General features: G+C 40.7%; 1 protein-coding gene across 1 annotated transcript in view; it reads left to right on the top strand.

Annotated features, from left to right (window-relative positions):
- Positions 1–19417: 19417 nt before the first annotated feature.
- The window catches only part of LOC149278766 (gamma-aminobutyric acid receptor subunit rho-1-like), a 36691-nt gene continuing 33040 nt past the window's right edge, over positions 19418–23068 (top strand). The window contains exon 1 of the mRNA XM_089501747.1: positions 19418–19539. Coding sequence (XP_089357873.1) covers positions 19418–19539 — 122 coding nt within the window. The remainder of the gene's footprint in view (positions 19540–23068) is intronic.

Genomic DNA, 23068 nt, shown 5'->3' with positions numbered 1-23068 from the left:
CATGCAAAAGAATCCTACAACTTCCATTTCCTTATCTGCAACTCCAAAAATAGAGAACATAATTAAAAAAGCCCACCCATGCCACCTGTATCCCCTATTCCTTGCTCAGGGGGTGGGGTTGTTAAAATATTTTAGATAAACCTATAGAAGGCATAGATGGGGTTTAACGTGATATTAATCCTTTGGAGAGCCAAGGAGCCCACCTGTGCCTCCCCCCCTCTCTAAATCCACTGTCCTGTGGAATGAAAGGGTTAATAGTATTTTCTAAATAATAATACATTAAATAGAATCCTACATACAGACAGACAGAAAAATTAGTTAAAAACAATGCAAAAAAATAAGAGTCTGCTGGTTGCATTTGAGCGTGTTTAGTGACAGCAGATAAGAACCATTCAGCCCATCCAGTCTGCCCATCCTCTGAATACTTTCCTTAGTCCCTGGCCTTATCCTACAGTATATCTAGCTTAGCCTTATGCCTATCCCTTGCTTGCTTAAATGTCTTTACTGCATTAACATCTACAACTTCGGCTGGAATGCAAGTCCATGCATCCACTAATCTTTCAGTAAAGTAATATTTCCTGATGTTACTTTTGCCCCTTTAGCTTAAGACCATGTCCTCTTGTTGTGGTAGTATTTATCCTTTTAAATACTACCACAACTCTCTTCCTTTATCGTGTTGATTCCCTTCAAGTATTCATGTTTCTATCATATGCTCCCTGTCACGTCTTTCTTCCAGGCTATATTTGTTAACATCCTTTAAACTTTTCTGCTTAGTTTTATTGTGTAATTCATGAACCATTTTAGTAGCCCTTCTCCAACATATCTATATCCTTCTGAAGATACGGTCTCCAGTACCGTACACAATACTCCAAGTGAGGTCTCACCAGCGATCTGTACAACGGCATGAGCACTTCCCTCTTTCTACCGCTAATACCTCTCCCTATAAAACCAAGCATTCTGCTAGCATTTCCTGCTGCTCTATTGCATTGTCTTCCTACCTTTAAATCCTCAGAAATAATTACCCCTAAATTCCTTTCCTCACACATTGGGGTTAGGACAGTATCAAATATTCTATACTCTGCCCTTGGGGTTTTATGCCCAAAATACATTACTTTTAACTTATCCACATTAAATGCCAGTTGCCACAGCTCTGACCATTTTTCCAGTTTACCTAAACCATTTGCCAATTGGCTTATCCCTCCAGGAACATTATTATTATTTTTATTTATTGTTTTATATAGCGCTATCAAATTCCGTAGCGCTGTACAATGGGTAGACAGGACAAAACAAGTAGTATGTAACATAACAAATTGACTTACAGAGACAACAGGTGAGGAGGGCCCTGCTCAAACGAGCTTACAATCTAGAGGGATTTAGGGTGTATTACACAATAGGTAAAACGTAAAAGTTCCATTGTAGGTATGGACCAGCCACACTAGTGTAAATATTGCATTAGAGGGACTAGGAGAGGTGAGCTAAGGGAATATGGGGGGTGTTAATGTGCAATATTATAAGCGTCCTTAAAGAAGTGGGTCTTAAGGCAGGGGGAGAGAGGATAGAAGGAGATCATTGGATGAGCGGAGAGACCGGTTAGGAGTGTATTTAGAGATGAGTGAGGAGATGTAAGGAGGGGAACCGCTGTGAAGGGCTTAGTAAGGGATAGTAAGAGTGAGGATTTTGAAATCAATCCTGAAGCGCACAGGCAGCCAGTGAAGAGACTGACAGAGGAGAGAGACGTTCATGGTGGATTGTAGAGAGGTGAGACGGTTAAGAGGGAGACCTGCTAAGACAGAGTTACAGTAATCAAGAGCAATCAGGGCATGGACAAGAGCCTTAGTGACATGCTGTGTTCGGAAGGGACAGGTGCGGGCAATGTTTTTAAGATGGAGACAGACTGAATGTGGCGGGGGTGAACGAAAGGTCAAGGGTGACACCAAGACAGTGTGTATGAGTAGATGGGGAGATGATGGCACCATTAACAATGAGGGAACATGATGGGGGAATCTTAGTATTGGAGGGAGGGAAGATGAGAAGGATTGATAGATCTGGGTGTCATCAGCATACAGGTGGTATTGAAAGCCAAAGGATGAGATCAGTTTGCCAAGTGAGGAAGTGTAAAGAGAGAACAGAAGGGGTCCTAAAACTGAGCCTTGGGGTACCCCAACTGAGAGAGCGAAAGGAGGGGAAGTGTTACTGGAAATGAAGACGCTGATGGTACGATCAGAGAGGTAGGAAGTGAACTAGGAGAGAGCAGTGTCGCGGAGGCCGAGATCATGAAGCATTTGAAGGAGAAGAGAGTGGTCCACAGTGTTAAAAGCAGCTGAAAGGTCCAGTAGTATTAGCATGGAGTAGTGGCCCTTGGATTTAGCAGTGAGTCAACCCTGTTGCAAAATACATACCTTTCCATCAAGACCTTCTGCAATATCACTAATAAAAATATTAAAATGGGTCCAAACACAGATCCTTGAGGTACCCCACTGGCGAAAAGACCTTGCTCTTAATATACGCCATTGACTACCCAATATCTACTGTACCACCTTGATCGATTGCTTTAGTCACCTAATCAAAATCAATAAGATTAGTTTGGCATGATCTTCCTGAGGTAAACCCATGTTGTTTTTGATCTTGAAACCCATGTGACTTCAGATGTTCAACAATCCTATCCTTTAACATAGTTTCCATTAATTTCCCCACTACAGATCCTCCCTACTGCCTTTTTTGTAAATGGGCACAACAGTCACTAATTTTCAATCCTCTGTGACGTCTCCCGTTAACAATGATTTGTTAAATAAATCCATTAATGTTTTGCTAGTATACCACCAAGCTCTTTTAATAACTTGGGGTGTGTCCCATCAGGCCCCATCAATTTATTTGTCTTTACGTTAGATAACTAAAGTAGAACCTCCGACTCTAGTTTTTCCAGTTCACATCAGGAAGATTAAAGTCACCCATGATTATAACTTCCCCCTTCACTGTCATTTTAGCTATCTCCTCAATTAGTAGACTATTGAGCTCTTCTACAGGGGGTCTATAAATCACACCTACACAAGTTGCTGTACGCTTACCAAATTGTAATGTAACCCAAACTGTGTTAGGTTAGACTTAGGGCCACTCCTCCCCCTTTCTTGCTATGCATCCCAAAACAAGTGAGATTACTTAGTTGGAATTCTATGGTTTTACATATCAGGACAAAATAACAATCATCTGTTCCAGGTCTAAAATTTAGGTACAACCTCAGATGAACCTCAGATGAACAACACATGACATATTAACCATATTATTCAACAAAAATTAAGCCTAAATGGAGAAGCCATGTGTGATAATTTTAACATTGTTATGTCTACCTGCAGCCACTAGTGGCCACCCTTCCCTCTCAGGAGCACCGCTTTCTAATTACTTGGGACAGCTGAACCACGTTACCTGAGTTTAGCCCTGCTCTTATATACCTGTTCTGTCCTTCAATCTGGCCCTTTGCATTGTTTGGCTCTGGTTCCTGTTAGTCTGCTAGCAGCTACAAATCCCTTGCTTTGCATTGTGGTGTGTTTGGGCCCTGATTGTGTTAAAACAATTTAAGGCAGCAGGCTGCCTAACTTAAGCCTGAGTAATTGTATTGCTCTGGTGAAATGAAAATGCATGCAACCATCAATTTTGCATCTGTTAAGGTCGTAAGACTGAAATTCGATTAAGATTGGAGTTCCTGAGAGAGAGAAGGAAGAAAAAGGAACAAAGTATGTTGTAGAGGAGGTGCTAATTAAAACACTTGGACTGGATCTTAAAGACATCTACTGCATGCAAGGCCAAGTGAAAGGTACATATGTAGTAACACTACTGAACATCGGTGTGGGTCATAACATCTACAAGAGCCTCAGAGGAAAGAAAGATGACTGGACTGGATGGATGGACTCCGCTTCACGTTGCTGTATGGTGGTGAGGAAATCCCTCTTACTGTTCACATGTATAACCCATATGTGTCTGATGAAGCTATCATAGCCTGGTTAAATCGTTATTGTAATAAAGTATCTAGCCCACAGAAGGTACAGAATGAGATGGGGATTTGGAACGGTAAGAGGAGGTTCCTTGTGCAGTTAAAAGAGCACGAGGAAGGGGTCTGTGGAATAGTGCACCCCCCCCAGAGTTTTTCCATCGGTAGCAACACGGGGCAGGGATGCCATTCCTGTGCAGGAGGTGTAGGGGCTATGGGCACACACACACGACCTACACAGCTGACCCTAGGCCTCTATGCAGGAACTGTAGAGAATGGGACCACCTCACTGCTAGCTGTGATAAATCCAAGTTGTGAAACTGATGTGGCAAGCCAGACCATGTGTATAAAGACTGCCCCAAAAAGCCCTGGCGGTCCTGGGCAGATATGGCTGCTGGATGGCCTGGGAAATTAAATCCAGGTTCAAGTTAGCCCTCCTCTACAGCTGACCTGAAGGAGCCTGTAATGGTGATCCCGCCACTGGATGATCCTGCTGTGCTGGTTGCAGTGGGATCAGTAATGCCAAGCAATCTGAAGAAGGAACAGGCTGTTTTGTGTCCAATGGATCCCTCCCCAGTGAGTTTTTAAATCCCTGTGTAGGTCCTTCTACCAGCCACGAGAGTCACATTCTTGTGGGAGATCTACACTTCAGTCTCATCTGTCCAAAGGACATTGTTCCGGAAGTCTTGTGGTTTGTGCAGATGCAAATTTGCAAGCCTAACCTGTGCTGCCATGTTCTTTTTAGAGAGAAGAGCCTTTCTCCTGGCATCCCTTCAAAACATGCCATACTTGTTCTGTCTTTTTCTAGTTGCACTGTGAACTTTAACATTTAACATGCTGCCTGAAGCCTGTATGATGTCCACTCCTGGGAAGATTGGCAACTGTCTTGAATGTTTTCCATTTTTGAATAATCTTTCTCACTGTAGAATGATGGACTTTAAATTGTTTGGAAATTACCTTATAACCCTTCCCAGATTGGTAGTTAGCAACAATTGCTTCTCTAAAATAAATTGCTGATGTCTTTCCTTCTTCATGTTATGTTAATACACACCTGAATACTCCAGATAAGAAAACTGCTAAAACTTTGGCTTTTGGAGAGGTGGTCACACTTGTTGATGATCAATTAATCAAGGGTATTTTATTAGCAGCATCTTTCTGCTACTTAGTATCTTAATTCCTATGTAAGCAGTATGGGGTATACTTAGCTTTTCACACATGGTTTCTCCATTTTGGCTTTTTTTGTTGAATAAATCATAAAACAGTGCAATATGTCATGTTAGACCAGCTAAGAAATAGATGATATGTCCTGATATATAAAGCCATAGAATTCATAGAGGGTGTACTCTCTTTTCCACACTACTGTAGAGTGCACTTTTGTGTAACCAGACAATTCTAGCTACATGAACTCATAAATGCTGGCAAAAAAGTTTATATCATTTTATAAATTTAGAAAAATTTATTTTATTTTTTTTCTTCCAATCTTCAAGCAAGTTTCTGTCCCAAAAAAGCTTTGCAGTAACCCACTTTGGGTCATTTTATCTAGTGTAACCCTATAGGAGTTGGCAGGGCCGGCCCGACAATGGAGCCGAGTGGGGCAACCGCTCCAGGCGGCACTTTTGAAGCCCCTTTTTTTTTTTTTAAAGTGAAAGAGAGAGAAAGGGGCGCCAAGTGGTTTTCGTTTACCAAGCTGTCAGTACCCGCTCGGCGCCCCTCTCTCTCTCTCCTCTGCGGCGAGTCTCCCTGTTCGGTCTCGGTGCCGGCTTGTAATGCTGAGTGCCGGAAGATTTCCGGCGCTCAGCATTACAAGCCGGCACCGAGACCGAACAGGGAGACTCGCCGCAGGACTGCTGAAAGGTAAGTACAAGGGGGGGGGGAGAGGAAGGGTAGATAAGGGGGGGACGGCATTTTAAAATTCGCCCCAGGCGGCATTTTGCCTTGGGCCGGCCCTGGGAGTTGGGAGAAGAAAAAGAGAAGTGTGGCTGCTAGTAGAAGACTGGAATGATTTGCTCTGCAGTAAGATACTGCAAGAGATTCATTTTTCCTGCTGTTGCTGCCGAGGACCTCTCTAGTGTCTGCTACCAAGAGCTGACATTGTTTAGATCTACTTATCCCTGTGCCAGGCTGCCATGTGGCTGAGGGATATTTGTAGTTCCCATTTGGGTTGCTGTTTGAATCCAGTGTACAGCAGGAGGAGCCTGCATTCTGAGGTGTGATAAAGCCAGCCTGTGAGATCAAAAGCTGCAAGACTACACCAGAAGCAGCAGTCAAAGGAAGGTACTCAAGATCATTTACAGACCAGACCCTGTGTATAAGAGCTGATACAACATAAGTACTCACAACTAAAATCCCCAGTACCTGTACTATCCACTTTAGGGGTAGTACTACCTCCATCAAGGGCCTCAACATCTATATGCACTCCCCCTCCAGGTAACTGAAAAACAGCACAAGGGTGGATTCCTAATAATTTGGGGAGGGGGTGATTTGGGTTCAGGTTGATTATGATATAGTTGTTGATTAGCTGTATACCTTTGGTGTTATTTAAATGCTCAGGTCCTTACTGTTCTAAACTAAAACATACCAGTTATATTTTAAGACAACTTTATATTAAAGTGTTTGGGAGTCTTGTGTTTTGTGATATATATAGGTGTCCTACTACACTACAAGAAATATCATTTGTGTATTGAACTTAAGTCTTTATTGAATAAACCCTTCTCTTAACCATGTGTTTCTCAAATGCCCCCTACCATCTGTACTTGCTGACTTTGCAAGACTTCCCCTACCTTTAAAAGAAACTTATGTGATGAATCAACTCCTCGCTACCTTCCACACAAAACAGCTACCAATTTTGGGAACCATGTGAAATGGAACAGTGGGGAAGACTGTCCAAGAAGGTCATCTAGACCTTGGGGTATTTATGCTTTATTCCACATGACTCTAGTGAACACAAATCTTATTTTGTCAAAATTACACATTACTCCAATTGATCACATCTCATGTAATTAATTCTGTCCACAAACCTTGTCCCAAAACACTCATCAATTTATTTGAATCTGCGTGCTTTTAAACATGTGCATTGTTTATCTTCACTGTATCACTGTAGAGCAAGTTGCATCATCAATGCCTGATTAAGGGTTTGTGGAAGCAAAACCATGCATATTATCTATTATCTGGAGCATTTATTTATTTCTACTGCTGGTGGGCTTTCCGGGCACGAAGAGAAGACTCAAGTATGTGCTCCAAAATTCTTCTTTTGTTTACATGCAGTGGCGTACATAGAGGCCCCCGGGCCGGTCCAAAGGTTGTTCACAAAGGGACAAGCCCAGGTCAATCCCTTTGTGAACATTTCTGGACCAGACCAGGGAGGCAGGAACAAAGCAGGGCCACGCAACTCTAGGTTATGTGACCCTGCGGTTAAATGTGAGCCTGCTCACAGCTGTAGGGGAAGCTGCAGTTGAGGTAATAGGGTAAGTGAGTGAAGGAGGGAGCATGTATGTGCGTGTGTGTGAGCATGGATGTGTGTTTCTGAGCATGTATGTGTGACCATTGATGTGTAAGTGTGTGAGAACATAAATGTACTGTAGCCTCAGAGACCTTACGATCAAGGGAAAAATTTCGATTCTGCGCAGAGTTGAATAAAGTCATAGCAAAAGCAAAAAAACTGCTCTGGTCATTAAGTGTATACACACTGGCCAGTTGCCTAAGGGTTCTGTGTCCTAGAGGTCAAGTGGCGAATCACATTACTGCCAGTAATATGATTCACCACAAAGCCCTTAAAAAACAGTAGTGTATCTACAGGGTAGGGGGTGAGCTACTGAGGCAGCTATAAGATTGTGATCTCCCCAGCCAGCCCTGCTCATTGGGCACCCGATGAGAAACGTTCTGGGTAGGACGTGTCCGATCACAATCCCTCTCCCTAATCAATATGTGCCGGCAAATTATGCTGAGCGCCGGGGTATGATGTCTGCATCAATAGCCAGTGCATAGTGATTAGGGAGCACTAAAGCAGAGGTTTGAAATGACAGACCTCTGTTCCTATGACAGGATGGAGGATGAGAAAGTTAAGAGATGGAGAGAAAGGGGTGTAAGAGCAGTGTATGTGTTTGTAAGCGTGTATATGGGAAGGTGTGTGTAAGAGCAGTGTAGGCATTTGTGTGTTTGTAAGCTGGTGTGTGTAAAGGCAGGGGTGTGTAAGGGCAGTCTATGTGTGTTTTTGGGCTGGTATGTGTAAGGGCAGTGTATGTGTATGTATTTGTTTATGGGCAGGTGTGTGTAAGGGTATACATAAAATAACTTCTGTAAAAAAAAAATAGCTGGAGCACAATTTTCCATTCTTGCCTCTGGCGCAAAAGCAGCTAGCTACAGCTCTGTCTTCTTGTTCTGTATTCTTTCTTCTTCCCCTTCTCCCCAGTATCAGCTTAGTTAATCCTATGGCAGTTTCGCAAAAAGGCCAGAAATGAGGGAGAGGCTGTCCCCGTGGCTCTTCCCTTTTGCGGAAGTATTTTGAAAGGCCAGAATAATGCAGACGTATCCACGTATCCAAACCTGCTCTTTGGCAGAGGTGGCCCTGGAGGCTGGGTTAACAGCTGAAACAAGGATAGGCGGATGAAAAAAGAAGACAGAAGAACAAGAAGAAGCAAGAGAAGAAGCAGTGCTACAGAAAAGGAGACAGGGACACGGAGGCGTTTGGCGGAGAAGGTAGGAAGACGGTGAGAGAGTGTGAGACAGTGTTGTATAGAGTAAGTAAGAGTATGAGAGCGTGAAAGAGTGTGTGAGAACGTGCAAGAGAGCACGAGTGAAAAAGCAACAAAATGCAAATGAAAATTCTGAGCTCTCTGCTTCATTAGGGGACCCTCGTCATTTATGCATTTGTACAAATTAATTAATATATATATATATATACACATCGTATTGATATATCCTATCGATATATATTTCAATACTTACTGATATGAATTATTAGAATAAACAAGGTTGAGAAGTTAGTGTCTCACTTGTGCCCTGAAACTTAAGTTGCTGTCTACTTTATATAATTTAGCACTCATTCTTTCTTAAACTGCAGCAGTGCAGAAAAAAGATGAGGCACTGTGTCTGGCCCAATATTTCCTATGTCTGGTTAGTACAGCAGATGGCACTAGAGTTACTTTAAACTGAGTAATGTGTAACTTATCCAAGTATTCCCAAATGAAACTCCTCCTTTTCTACTCCATATGAACATACCTTGAACTAAACCGAATAAATGAGCTAAACCAAAAACTCTTCAACTGAAAACTATTATTTGTCAGGGGATGGGGAGGCCTATTCACAAAAATGCATGGGAGTGCAAGTTTTCAATAATCTTGTTTGTAGTTGTAGTAGCATATCCACAACTGCCACCCTGCATTTGCACTTGAGAGAAAATGTGCTGGGAAGAGAGAAGGAGCAGAGGAAGAGAAAACAGAGGGAAGAGAGAGAGAGAGACTGGAGGTAGAGAGAAAACAGATTTTTGGCCATTTCATTTCAATGACAGGGACAAATGCAAGTTAAATTATAATGATTAAATCCTTCTCCTTACCACCCATCCCATGCCAACTGCAATAGGTTTAAAATACATTAAACATTTAGAGAGGCACAGAGTCCTACCTCTACTTCCCCCTTAAAATTTTATGGACCTTCCATTGAACCCTTAACTCAATAAAATGTTTAATGTAGAAATGGTTTAATGGTTATTAAAGGTGCTGATTATTAATGCTTTTTTGCATTAATTGCACTCTCTGTTGTGTTAAGCAAACAATCAGTAGCAGAACTTTTCATTTTATTCTTTCCCGTGAGCATTTAATCATATAACACAGATATTTTTAAGTATCAATTTTAGTTTCTATGGTGACAACCTATAAGCATTCCTGGGAACTCTGGGTTGGCCAGGAGAACTCTGGGAGAAGCACCAGTTCTCCAGGTCGACACCCAAATCCTCCGGGTCATGGGAGCAGGGTCCTGACATGCCCCACTCCCTGCCCTTTTACCCTTTAAATGGGATGTTTCCCCATGATTCCAGTGGGACCACCCACCAATGTTTTCGGGGGCTGTCCTAGCTGTGTCCTGCAAGGGTGGGCTCCACTGGAGGCCACAAGTTCACGGGTATACCTATAAGTTTCTGCTTGTCACTAGACAAGTGGTCCTGTCAAAAATTATGAATGAGGCAAAATGTTATGATCAAAGACTACATGTCTGCGAAGGGTTCAGACTTTTTACTGTTCTGTGAATGACGTCCTAATGCAGCACAATAGTGTCATAAAAAAAAGAGTTGATGGAACTGTCTTAATGACAGAATGTGTACAATATTAAACTGATTTAGTGTGTTTCATAACAATAGTTACTACCGTACTTCCCAAGTATACTCTAAAGCTTTCATGGCCCACACTGAAAGTAATTCTCATAAAGCATTTTTAGGGTGATGGTTAATTATGATTAATATACAATATACATTGGATGTCTGTCCACAACACAACTCTCTAACTTCTTAAATTCCAAGGCTTTTGGTAAATTACCCTGTGCAGAATATTTTGTAATGTTAATACAAAGTTCTAAAGGACACACAGTATTTTAAATTTGAGGACACAAAAAGTTCTAGCTATTTCTTTGTTTAACTGCATTTCTCCCCTCTCTCACTTAGTGTAATACACAAGCCTTATTTTTTTCAGGTCAAGTAGCGCTGTCTTCTAAAACCATTCATTTTTATAAAGGCTTTCATTTAGTGTGAAGATACAAATAGCAGGGACAAATAAAAAAAAAATCTTTTTACTCATTAGAAATTGCAGAAACAAAAAATAACAACAGCAGCTGTAACAGGGGAGAGGGAGACAGTGGGAAGGGGAGGTTCCTATACTTACAGATTACGATTATGCCACACAAGATGGAAGTAGTAATCCCTGAAGGGAAGTGATGTCAGACTTTTCTAATATTTTGGCGCCAAAACCCTTAATTGGTGCCAGTTCACTCGTGGCTATGCTTCATAGTGCCTATTCCTCAGTGCAGATTCTATTACAGTGTCCAGTGTTTGACCTTGGCCTGACTTTGTTTATTCTGACATACGGATTCCTAAAATCGGCTTGTTCATCGTTGTTCCCTGGTTTCTGGCACCCCGACCTCGGCTTTTCTTTGACCTTGTTAGAGTCCACTCCTTGTGGTACTACCTGCATCAGTGTCTCCCAACCTCATTGTGCGTGACAGTATGCCTACATTATTAGCATATTTTACAGGTCAAATATAAACAGATGTGGATTTTTGTTGCTAGGCTATAAATTCTAAAAATTGTTATGCTATGTGTGGAACCCCATGCCCCACTCCCCACCCATTTCTCCCCTTAAATGGGGGGGTCCCACAGTGGGAACACCCACTAACATCAATAGGACCGCCCGAAATGTCCTGGCCGCGTCCTACAAGGGGTGCTCCGGGTAGTAGAAGCCTAAAAGTTCCCAGGTATGCACATGACCCAAAATTTCAAATGGCTATATTTATTTAATATAATAGAAAAGAGGCAGGAAAAAGAAGGACTCTACCTGGGAGGTATAGCATTTTATATTTGTGTGTGTATATCGGTGTAGCAACACAAATACAAATGGGTACTTGGTTATGTGTAGATATTTAATTAGCTGTATACTTTCATACATCTTTGTAGGAATAAATTCTTACTTTGAATGATGTTCCCTTTAGCCTTCTCTGTGGCTAACTTCCTACCCCCCCTTAAATATGATTAATGGACATTATTCTGGCTTTCCAGTCCCATACTGAATTGTGTTGTGACCATAAATAAAAATAAAAAGCTGAATAAAAAAAACAAAAAACTTTGTTGGGCAGTTTTGAAGTCTGTGAAGTATTGTCAACAGCATTGTTCCCTCATAGCACATAGCGCTAGGTACGCTTCTGGTTGTGCGCACAATTTTCTGACCTGTGCACCCCCTCTGAAAGCTATTTTCAGAGGGGGCGCACAGGTCAGAAAATTGTGCGCACAACCAGAAGCGTACCTAGCGGGGGGGTTGGTCCGTTATTGGTTGTGCGCACGGCACCCCTTCCAGAGACGGACAGTAATGTCCGCCGCTAGAGGAGCAGGCTCGGTTGGGGAGATCAAGGATCTCCCTCTAACCGGCTTAAAAACAGTCAAGGGACCGGGAGGTCTGTTAATGCAGACCTCCAATCCTGCTCCCTTGCGATGCGCTCGGCAACTGATGTTCTGCGTCGGGGTTTGATGTCATATCAAATGGCACAATACTGAAGCCACGCCCACCACCTTCACTGCACCGGAAGGACAGGACACAGAAGAAGTAGAGGAAGAACGAAGAGGAGGAGGAAAAGTGACAGTGACAGAGAAAACATTCATTGAGTGGATTAGTAAGTGTGTGAGAGTGATGGGTGTTATGCTGTAGTTTATGCTGAATGTTTGTGAATGAGTGTGTGTGTGTGTGTGTGATAGCATGGATGTGTAAGGGGGGGTAGCATGGCATAGGGAGGCTGTAATCGCATTCCTATCATGCCCAGGGTCCAGCATGTACTGGCTGCTTGGGCATGATAGGAGTGTGATTGCTGTTACCAATTATATATATATATATATATATATATATATATATATAGTGGATTTTTTTTGTTGATGTGTTAACCACACTTTTATTAAAAGTAAGTAACACACCAACATTAGACAAAAAATGTGATAACAATATTAATATATATGTATGATTGCTAACAGGAATCACACGCCTATCATGCCCAGACAACCAGTACATGCTAGAACATGGGCATGATAGGAGTGTGATTGCGGTTAACAATTATATATATATATATATATATCATATTGTTATTTTTTAATAAAAGTGTTTTTTTTGTTTTGTTTTTAAAGGTGGGGGGGTCATTTTCTGTTTCGGTCAAGTGAATGCTGAATTTTCGGTCCAGAATTTTCATTTCGGTGCATCCCTATACTAGGCCAGATACTGAAGTAGTAGGCCTACACCACATTAATGTTTGGCTTAGTATATAGTGATAGGGGTTATGCTGCATTATTGTCAATGTCTGGCTCAATGTATAGTGATAGGTGTTATGCTGTACCACTGTCAGTGCGTGCCTCAGTATATAGTGATAGGTGTTGTGCTGTACCACCGTCAGTGCGTGCCTCAGTATATAGTGATAGGTGTTATGCTGTACCACCGTCAGTGCGTGCCTTAGTATATAGTCATAGGTGTTATGCTGTACCACCGTCAATGTTTGCCTCAGTATATAATGATAGCAGTTATGCTGTACCACCGTCAATGTCTGCTTCAGTATATAGTGATAGGTGTTATGCTGTAATACAAGTCTTGATACAGAGACAGAAAAGAAACTCAAAATCACTTTCAAAGAATAGCATCACAGGGAGCAATCTATTAATTCCTTGCAAAGCTATGCTGCCTGCTAGCCAAAATATTAGGTTACTGTGATGTCTTTTAGGACAATACCACAATCAGTACCATGATGAAGCCAGAGAGTGGAAATGATTGTTCTTGAGTGTGCTATGTTCCTAGAAGATATCCCAGTATTACGTGATGTGATAACCTGATCTTTTGGTAACCTGCTAGTGCAGGGGGGTAACTAGAAACCAGAGGGCCCTGGAGGAAAAATTGCCCCAAATTAACAGCTGGTCTGTACCATAATTGCCCCCCAATTTTTTGTTTAATTATTCCTATTAACATGGTCAAGGCCCAGATTACTTTTAATTCAGCCACATCCATTGGATACCATGACTGATGCTGGCCACTGCGCAACTAGGATTTGCTGCCAAAAACTAAGCAGCATATAAATTTGTTAGGGAGGCAATCTCCCCCCTCAAAAGGTTTATCTCCACAAAGTGCTGAATGAATTGTAGTGGCGTGGAACTACTAAATATGCTTAAATAAAAGTAAACCATGCAACCACCCACATAATTACCCACTCACCATATAATCTTACTAAACAAAATGTAATAATTTAGATATAGGTTACAGTCTGGGATTTTGTTTTTCAGAGATTTAGGAATACATATATTTGTTCTGATAATTTTTTAATGAATTATAGTCATGACATAGAGATTCCCATTACAAAATGTTGATTGTTGTTATCTCACCAGAAACACGTGTGTGGGTACATGTTCACAGCTCAGATTTTAGTTTGTGTTACATACTAAATTTTTAATCTGGTAACATTACTGGTACAAATGAAGCAGTTAGATCTTTTTTTATAATAATTGCAAAACTACTTACACAGTAACTCTTAACTCTGCTCTACCACCTACACATTTTCTATTGTTTACAAGAGCTTACTGCATTTAATCTGTTTTATTCCAAATCTTTCCATTTCACTGATTTCCATAAAAATGATAAACCAAACCTTTATTATTTATTATCCATATCCAGACAGCCTATGGAGCCACTAAACAAATCGTCATCAATTTCTATTCTTTGGCCAAGATGTGTAGTCGCCGAAAAGCCCAAATGTATTCAAACAATCATTTATTTACATGAGTATCTCTTCATAATGTGCCGGTAATGTGGGGATAAGAAAACAACTCAATTTCAGATATTTCCAGTACCTCCCACGTTAGGCAAAAGCATCAAACTTCTAAGTTAAATATGAAATGAAATATATTTTTCATGAACTCATGCATGCAAAAGTCTGAAAAATATCATGTGGCACACAATGTATGTCTGATAAAGGCTGTGTAGGATAATGTATAAAATACCTATGGGCAATGCATTACAAATAAATTGGTTCTATTTCTTTAGTTTTCAAGCCTCCCTCTGGGTTCTTACGGTAAAAGCCATTTCCAGCTTTTTTTATAAATAACTTGTATTGTCCAATTACAAATAGTGGGCCATTTGAGTACATTTTGATGGTACTTATTGCATAGGTCTCTGAGAGTGTATAGTAGACTTGTTCATTCAGATTCGTACAAACTTAATTTCTGTGTTCAACATAGTCAGCTCTACCGTTGCACGCTTTTAGCTAAGGAAGCTAATTTTGTACTGTTCCTGAATTGTGTTTAAGTAGTATACTTGCTCTACAAGTAAAGCAGAGTATTTTGTAAAGCAGAAAATAAATATGTGCCGTTAATAATTACTAATAGTTAGGCAGGTGTTCAGTGCTACATGAACAAAGTGGTCATTTAGTTGTGCTGCACATTTACTCAATTGGTACTAAGGGCAGCTATTCCAAATGAGGGGAAGTGTAGGCTGTCAAAATTTATCAAATGTTGCCATAGAAATATGGAATCTGATGGCAGATAACAGCCATTCGGCCCATCTCTTCTGCCTAATTGTCCTCAGGGAAGACTCAGATCTTATGCCTATCCCATGCATATTTGAATTCTCTCACTGTATTAACCTCTACAACCTCTGATGGGAGGCTGTTCCATTTATCTACCACCCTATCAGTAAAGTAAACCTTCCTTACATTACATCTAAAGCTCTGATTTAAAGTTTACAACTTCTTCTAACATTTATCCTCCCTTAAAGTAAACTTCTCTCCTGTTCTGTGTTAAATTTAGTCTTTCCTGATAATTTTTTTCTGCAAACCATTTATTTTGGTAGCCTTCATCTGATCCCTCTCCAAAATGTCAATATCCTTCTGGAGATGAGGTCTGTGAGAGATTAGTCTTCTGATATCCGTGGGAACTGTCGTTTAAAGCAGCCCCAAAAGGCTTGTCTGTGCCATCTGTGCCTCCAAACTTCTTACCTGTGCCACCAAACTGCTTGCCTGTGCCATTTTCCCCTTAAAAGCTTGTCAGACTGTCTGTGTCATATTTGCCCCAGCCAGCTTACCTGTACAAACTTTGCCATCAAACAGCCTTTCAGTGCCATTTTTGCTCTCAAACAGCTTGTCAGTGTCATTTTTGCCCTCAAACAGCTTGTCAGTGTCATATTTGTCCCCAAACAGCTTGCCAATGCCATCTTTCTCCCCAAACAGCTTGCCAGTGCCCCCAAACAGGTTATCTGTTTGTGCTATCTTAGCCCTTAAACAGTGCCAAGAAGATCAGTAGAAGATAAAAAAAATCTATACTAAATATAAAAAATATAAAAATTTTGCTTAAAATTTCTTATACACAATGGAAACCACTGATGAACAATGACCGAATGTATGTTCGGCAACATCCCCTGGTTAAAGACATAACATCTTTTTAGAGGGCCACATTGTTTCCTTAGATAGTACAGGGTAGAATTTTAATACTTCTGGCTTAAGGGGTTTGGTGGTAGTGAAAAGGGGTTGGTTATAATTTTTACAGTTATGGGATCTCTTGTACATCTTATGTATGCTAGTGATGTGGGTCCTCTTCTTTTTAATATATTTATTAATGACCTTGAGGGATTGTATAGTAAAGTATCAATCTTTGCAGACGATACTAAACTCTGTAACGTGGTTAACACAATAGAGGACAGTGCACGGTTACAAATGGATCTGCATAGGTTGGAGGCTTGGGCTGGGATGTGGCAGATGAGGTTCAACACAGATAAATGTAAGGTTATGCACATGGAGAAAAAAAATCCAGGCTGGGAATATGTATTAAATGGGAAAACACTGGGGACAACTGACATGGAAAAGGACTTAGGAGTTTTAGTTAACAGTAAATTTACCAGTAGCGACCAGTGTCAGGCAGCTGCTGCTAAGGCAAATAAAATCATGGGGTGCATCAAAAGGGGCATAGATGCCCACGACAAGGAAATCATTCTACCACTGTACAAGTCACTAGTCAGACCACACATGGAATACTGTGTACAGTACTGGGCACCAGTGTACAAGAAAGATATAGTGGAGCTGGAGAGGGTTCAAAGACGGGCAACCAGAGTAATAAGGGGAATGGGAGGACTACAGTACCCAGAAAGATTATCAGAATTGGGGATATTTAGTTTGGAAAAAAGACGGTTTAGGGGGGACTTAATAACTATGTATAAATATATAAGGGGGCAGTACAGAGATCACTCCCAGGACCTATTTATACCCAGGACTGTATAGACTGTATACTATAACAAGGGGACATCCTCTACGGCTGGAGGAAAGAAGGTTTCTACACCAGCACAGACGGGGGTTCTTTACAGTAAGAGCGGTGAGATTATGGAACTCTCTGCCAGAGGAAGTGGTAATGGTAAACTCAATAAAAGAGTTCAAAAGGAGCCTGGACGTGTTTCTTGAAAGCAATAATATTACAAGTTATGGATATTAGATTAATAGGGACAGAACGTTGATCCAGGGATTTATTCTGATTGCCATATTTGGAGTCGGGAAGGAATTTTCCCCCTGGTATGGGGCAATTGGCATCTGCTTCATAAGGGTTTTTTGCCTTCCTCTGGATCAACACAGTAGGGACACAATATTTATATAGGTTGAACTTGATGGACTTTGGTCTTTTTTCAACCTTATGAACTATGTTACTATGTTACTATGATGTCAAAATTACATCACTGAGCTCACTGTATTGTTTATGTTTTATTAACTTTATTATTAATTGTTACTGATATTTCATAAAAAAAATTAAAACATTTTCCCTTTGTGGGAAGAGGCAGAAATGTTTCTTACTCTCCTCCCTCCAATCCCCCCAGGCACTGATCACACTGTGCTCTACAGCAATCAGAGCAAACAGCAGTCCATCTAGTCCCTGCTGAGTCTCTCTCGTCCTCCAGTGACCGTCCGGTAGGTGTCAGCAGTGTGGATGTGGCCTCAGCCAGCACACGTCAATCAAGCCCTGCTTATATAAATTCACATGTTCCCCCTCATATATACATGCAGCATTGACCACAATTGACTTTTTTGCGTGTCCATCTTTATTACATATAAGACTCGTATTGTATTTTATCACTTAATTTTTCTAAAATTGAAAGATTCTGCATGATTTTGCAGACCAGCTCAGTGACAAATATGTTTAGCAAGGAGCTTAAGGTCTTCAACAGCACAAAACGCTAAACAAATAGATTTAACACCTATCTTTAGGAAAACAGATGTTGTATAAAAATTTGCATTGTGAATAATCTGGAACATTAATACTTCTGTGTAAGAAATACACAGTTATGAACAAAACATGTAAATTAATTATCAATTAAATACATTAATCATTAGGCAAAAGGAGCATTTGTCCCAGGGCCCCTGGTGGCAATTGGTCCCCAGCTGCTGTTTGCTTGGGTATTTTTAGATTTGCTTGCACTGCACCATGTTTCTTGTGTTGAGTGTTATGGGGGCCACAGAGTCTCTCTCCTGCTCCAGGAGTGTTTGTAAGTATGCACTTAAATACAGTATGGCCTGTAAAAAGCGTTTTTTTTGTTGTCACATTATTGCCAGTAAAAGTGTAAGTTGCATAGCTCTCAGGTTGCAAGAAAAATACAAGGATCTGGATTACATTTTCAGGATGCCCCAGTCAGCTAATATAAGCCATGGTTATTTAAATCCAGTGGCCAATTAGAAACACAGCATAAGGCTACATGCCTAATGTAGGTGGGAGGCACTGTCAGGGACTAGCCTACCAGGAATTCTCCCAGGGTGCCGGAAGGCTGCAAAGGAAAATGTCACATCTGAAATGATATGAGCACTAAAAGGCATATGTCACTTGTGTTGTGACTTGCTTCCTGAACTCTGCCAGAATTATTTCAGTAGATTTGGCATTAGGATGCCACATTGTATGCTTGTGATTCAGGGGCAGGGTGTGTGGCTTTCACAGGGAGTGGATTTCAGTGAGTGTGGCTTCAACCAGCACATGTCAATATACATACACATCCTCGCCCTCACATATACGTCCATCATTAACCACAATGTACTTTTTTGCATGTCGAATCAGCTTTTTTATGCAGTGGAGTCATACTGTATTTTATCACTTTATTATTAACAAAAGTTATGCTTGAAGTCGTCAACAGCACTAAAAGTTTAACAAATTATAGATTTTGGAAAATATCTTGATTACCCTAGAGAAGATCTTGAATTAATGTGTTTATTCACATAATTCCTACAGCTTTTCCTAACTAATCTAAGGGATTCCCTGTACGTCAAGCAATAATTATGATATATATATATATATACATATATACATACATACATACACACACACACGGTATATACTGGATAATAAATTGTTCTGGAGATCATTACAATGCTACTGCACATTTGAAGCTTTCTGATCTCCACAAGTTCCATTTGAACAATTGTCTGCATTGCCCTGGGCATGAAACATAAAAGCAGTTCAGAAAAAGACACAAATTCTCCACAGCTTGAAAATCCCAGCCATCTGACGTAGAGGGATTTATAGATTTAGTGGAAATTGCTTTCCCCTGCATCCAGATTAAATGTTGAGTGGCGTTTTACCCTGGTGGGTAAACATCCTTCTAATAATGAGGTGACCAACCAATATCGTAAAGAAGAAATATTATATAGTATCGTTATATCTTCTGTGGACTATTTTTGGACTGTAGATTGCAAAGTATAATGTTGACGGTCAGTAACATTCATATGGGAATCCTGCTGTTATTTTGGGGGTGGATTTCATCTATTGAGTGCAGATCCCAGCATCAGATGACACAAATACCTGAGCTTTACAAACAGGGCAGGTAAGTACTAGATTTATGTTGCTTTATGATGTATACGTATATATTCTATAAAATCTAAGAGTCTCAAAGTTTTCTTGGAGAACAGGTTTTAAGTTACCTAGCTGATACCTAAATTACCTACCTAAATGATATTGTTTTTCCTGTTTACTACTTGTGTGCAGGAAATTTATTGAATGAATGCAATGCATGGCTTTTACTCTGGTGCACAGTAAATGGGTTACAAGTTTCTTTAACACATTTGACAATGTTTCATTTACACTACAAGGATTTGCATGGCTGTGTCAATTACTGGTTTTTAGACTTGTGACCTGAAACTTTAGGGAGCCTTGAAGGCTAGAGTCAATGGCCATTAAGCTACATTTTCTGTGCTTTCAACATTTTATGGTTACTTGTCTAAAAATAAAAAAGGAAACACAGATGTTATTGACATCACTTATCACACAATTTATTGGCAAATGCTTGCGAGCAGGGCTCTCTCCACCTAATGTGTCGGTTTGTCTTAGTCTGTCAATTCTCATCTTGTCATACACCTTGAATATATGTATTGTATTAAGCGCTGCGTAAATTGTTGGCGCTATATTAATAAAAGATAATAATAATAATAATAATAATAATAAATGATCCTGCAATCTGAGAGCATGCTGACATTCTAGTATCTACCAACTGTTTGTGTGGTGACTGTGGTCCATTGGGGACGCATGGCAGTTCTTTCAAGATGTCTGCTCAAACAATAAGTAGGCCTTTATCAGGATTAGTGAGCATGATATCCAGCCATTACGATGTATTTTTTCTGTTAGAAAGACTCTTATCAAATTTATATTTTTCATCGGTGATGACAGGAAATGTAAATACCATAAGTTATTTTTTATGAGTAAGGGAATGTGTGAGGGTTCAGATAAAGTGCTGCTGGAGCAAATAATGATATAGAATCAAGCCAAATTGCAATTATATCATATACAGGGCTACACGACACATGATTTTTGTTCACCCATGTTCGATAAATTCTTTCTGGAAGCTGAAAATTAACCATAGAAAATCATATGGTTCTATACAACGTAAGATTACTCTCTTTAGGGGTGTGTCTATAAATATACAAAATGGGCTAATTCATAATATAATACATTGCTAGGAAACCTAGGTGCTTCTTATCAGATTGCATTTTGTACTTGCAGTCTAAGCAAAAGAAAGGATGGGAAGCTAATTGTTAGAACTGCAGATTAAAAAAACACCAGTAAATGCCCCTGTGACTATGTGGAAATATTTACATCCTATAATATGGTAAATATTAATGTAACTGAACTATGAGCTATTAAATGGTTAAAAAGTTATTCTTTCCCCTTTATCTTCTCTGAAGCCAAAATTATTCTTCATCAGCCAATGGAATTTCAGAAAATAGGGTGTATCTACTGGTATACATATTACTTTTTTTTGAGCTGTTAATGGGCTTAGGAGGCGCTCTAATGATGTAAGTGTGTATTTCAGCCAATCAGCTGAACAATCTTTTTTCACTGCTCCTGCATTGAGGACCACTCAGCTTGGCTTACAATGCCAGAGGATAATTATACTCAAGCCCAGGCTGGCCTTCTGGAACACTGGGCACTGTTCATTAAGCTGACAACAGCCTTAAAGTGCCAGGGTCGTCTTGTCATCATCAGTCCAACCCTGATTACACTCTTCCTCGACACAGATGTAAATTGTGGTTGTCTAGCCATATTTGTAGACCCCTCACTGGCACGTGATGTATCATAAGGGGCTTAGATGTGGATACTCCTGTTTTAAATAAAACGGTACTTATCTGAAAAATAGGGTCAGGGTGGGTGAGGGATTAAAATGGCATGTGGAATAAGGAAGGGTAGGTGAAGAGGCAGAGATTAGGAAAGTGCAAGGTCAGGGTGGAATGGGTAGACTGTCTTTTAAAATGGTGAATAATTTTAAAAACCTTTAGGCCAAGGGCTCATCAAACTCTATTCAGAGCTGAACTGTGTGTCCTGCAACAGTTCGATTCAAAGCTAATTTGGGTGTCCAGACTTTTTTTTCTCTATTCACTGCTGGGAGATGGGAGCCAGTAGTAATGACCTCCCAGTAGTAGTGTGACAGTTTGTGGCTCCTGTGTTATGTCTCTCAGAGCTTAATGGGCTACTTACCAATTTATGAACCATCTCAACCATTTTCTGGCCAAGAGCTCTACATCCAAACAAATGATTGTCATTGTATTATACAGCTTTATCTATACAAGTGTTTATAGTTTATAGTCACTCATGGATTGATACCTTTTTCATGGAACATTACAACCTAGATCTGTGGAGCAGATATAGGCCTGGAGGAGTGGACTGACCCTCCACTACCTGTCCCCAAGTGCATCATAAAAGCAGGTTATCTGCTCTTTGTAGTCTCCCGGACCTCAATTTCATTGCTGAACATCCTTCCAGAGCTGGACTGGTTTGGAAATCTCTCCAACTACAACATTAACTGGAATAAATCAGGAATTCTCAACCTTTCTTTCCTCTAGTCGCTGGCAAACACCCTCATATATCTTTAGATGGTGTCAGGAAAAAATAAAATACTTGGGGTTGTAGCTCACCAGAGATCTTACTCATCTATTCTCTGTGAATTTTGAGCCATTGACAGCCATTCTCCACGGCATACCTGCTGACTTTGCGGAAAACACCCCTATATGAAGGGGAAATGGGCGGGAAGTTGGGCCTGTCAAGATCCCGCGACCTAGAGGATTCAGGTGTTGACCCAGAGAACTGGCGCTTCTCCCAGAGTTCTCTGGGCCACACCTGGAGGTTTCCAGGTATGATCTGCAGTTGTGGTGCCCCATGCTGCCTTTTACCTTTAACACACTTTCCTGCAGGTATGGAAAGTGGATCATACGATTGCTTGTAGTTTCCACCAGGCGCTAGGATCTCCCAGCTGGTTTCGGGTAATGAAATATTGACACTACATCAGGTTTCGTTATGCCCAGGTCATACATTTCATACATTACAAACACTACAAATTACCATTAGAGGAGATCTCCTCCCCCCCGATGAGATTTATGGGTATACAGGAGGAATTTGTGCAGTAAGAGATATCTGGGGAGGAGTTGAAGAAGATTTTCCAAATGCGGTGAAATGTTTGATACACTTATATTGGAAAACGGACAAGGCTCCCTCAATTGAGGACTGGGTGGACAGAGTAGATTACACTAGAGCGGTGATGGAACTGGCTAAGCTGTTATGGTCCTGCTGCTTTTCTGCTCACTACCAGAGTTACACAGCTGAAGGCTAATTAACAGCCTGTCAGGGTTATTCACCTGTCTGGTAACTATCTCCTTCTTAGTTATCATGGCAATTCTCATTTAGACCAGCCCACAGCCAGTCCCTTCTGGCTATTTAAGCAGCCAAGGTTCACTTCCTCCTTGCCCTTGCATAGTTTTTGGCTGCAAGTGCATGCTCTTGTGTTCCAGATTACCTGTGCATGACCTGGCTTTCTCTGATGTCCCTCCTGACTCCTGATTTCTGGCTTTGTTCCTGACATTGCTGAT

This window comes from Sceloporus occidentalis, unplaced genomic scaffold (assembly GCF_023333645.1).
Source record: "Sceloporus occidentalis isolate IW3139 unplaced genomic scaffold, rSceOcc1.0.p SCAF_181, whole genome shotgun sequence".
In the NCBI taxonomy this organism is placed as follows: Eukaryota; Metazoa; Chordata; class Lepidosauria; order Squamata; family Phrynosomatidae; genus Sceloporus; species Sceloporus occidentalis.
The sequence above is the reverse complement of the archived record's forward strand: the minus strand, read 5'-3'. Positions and strand labels throughout refer to the sequence as shown.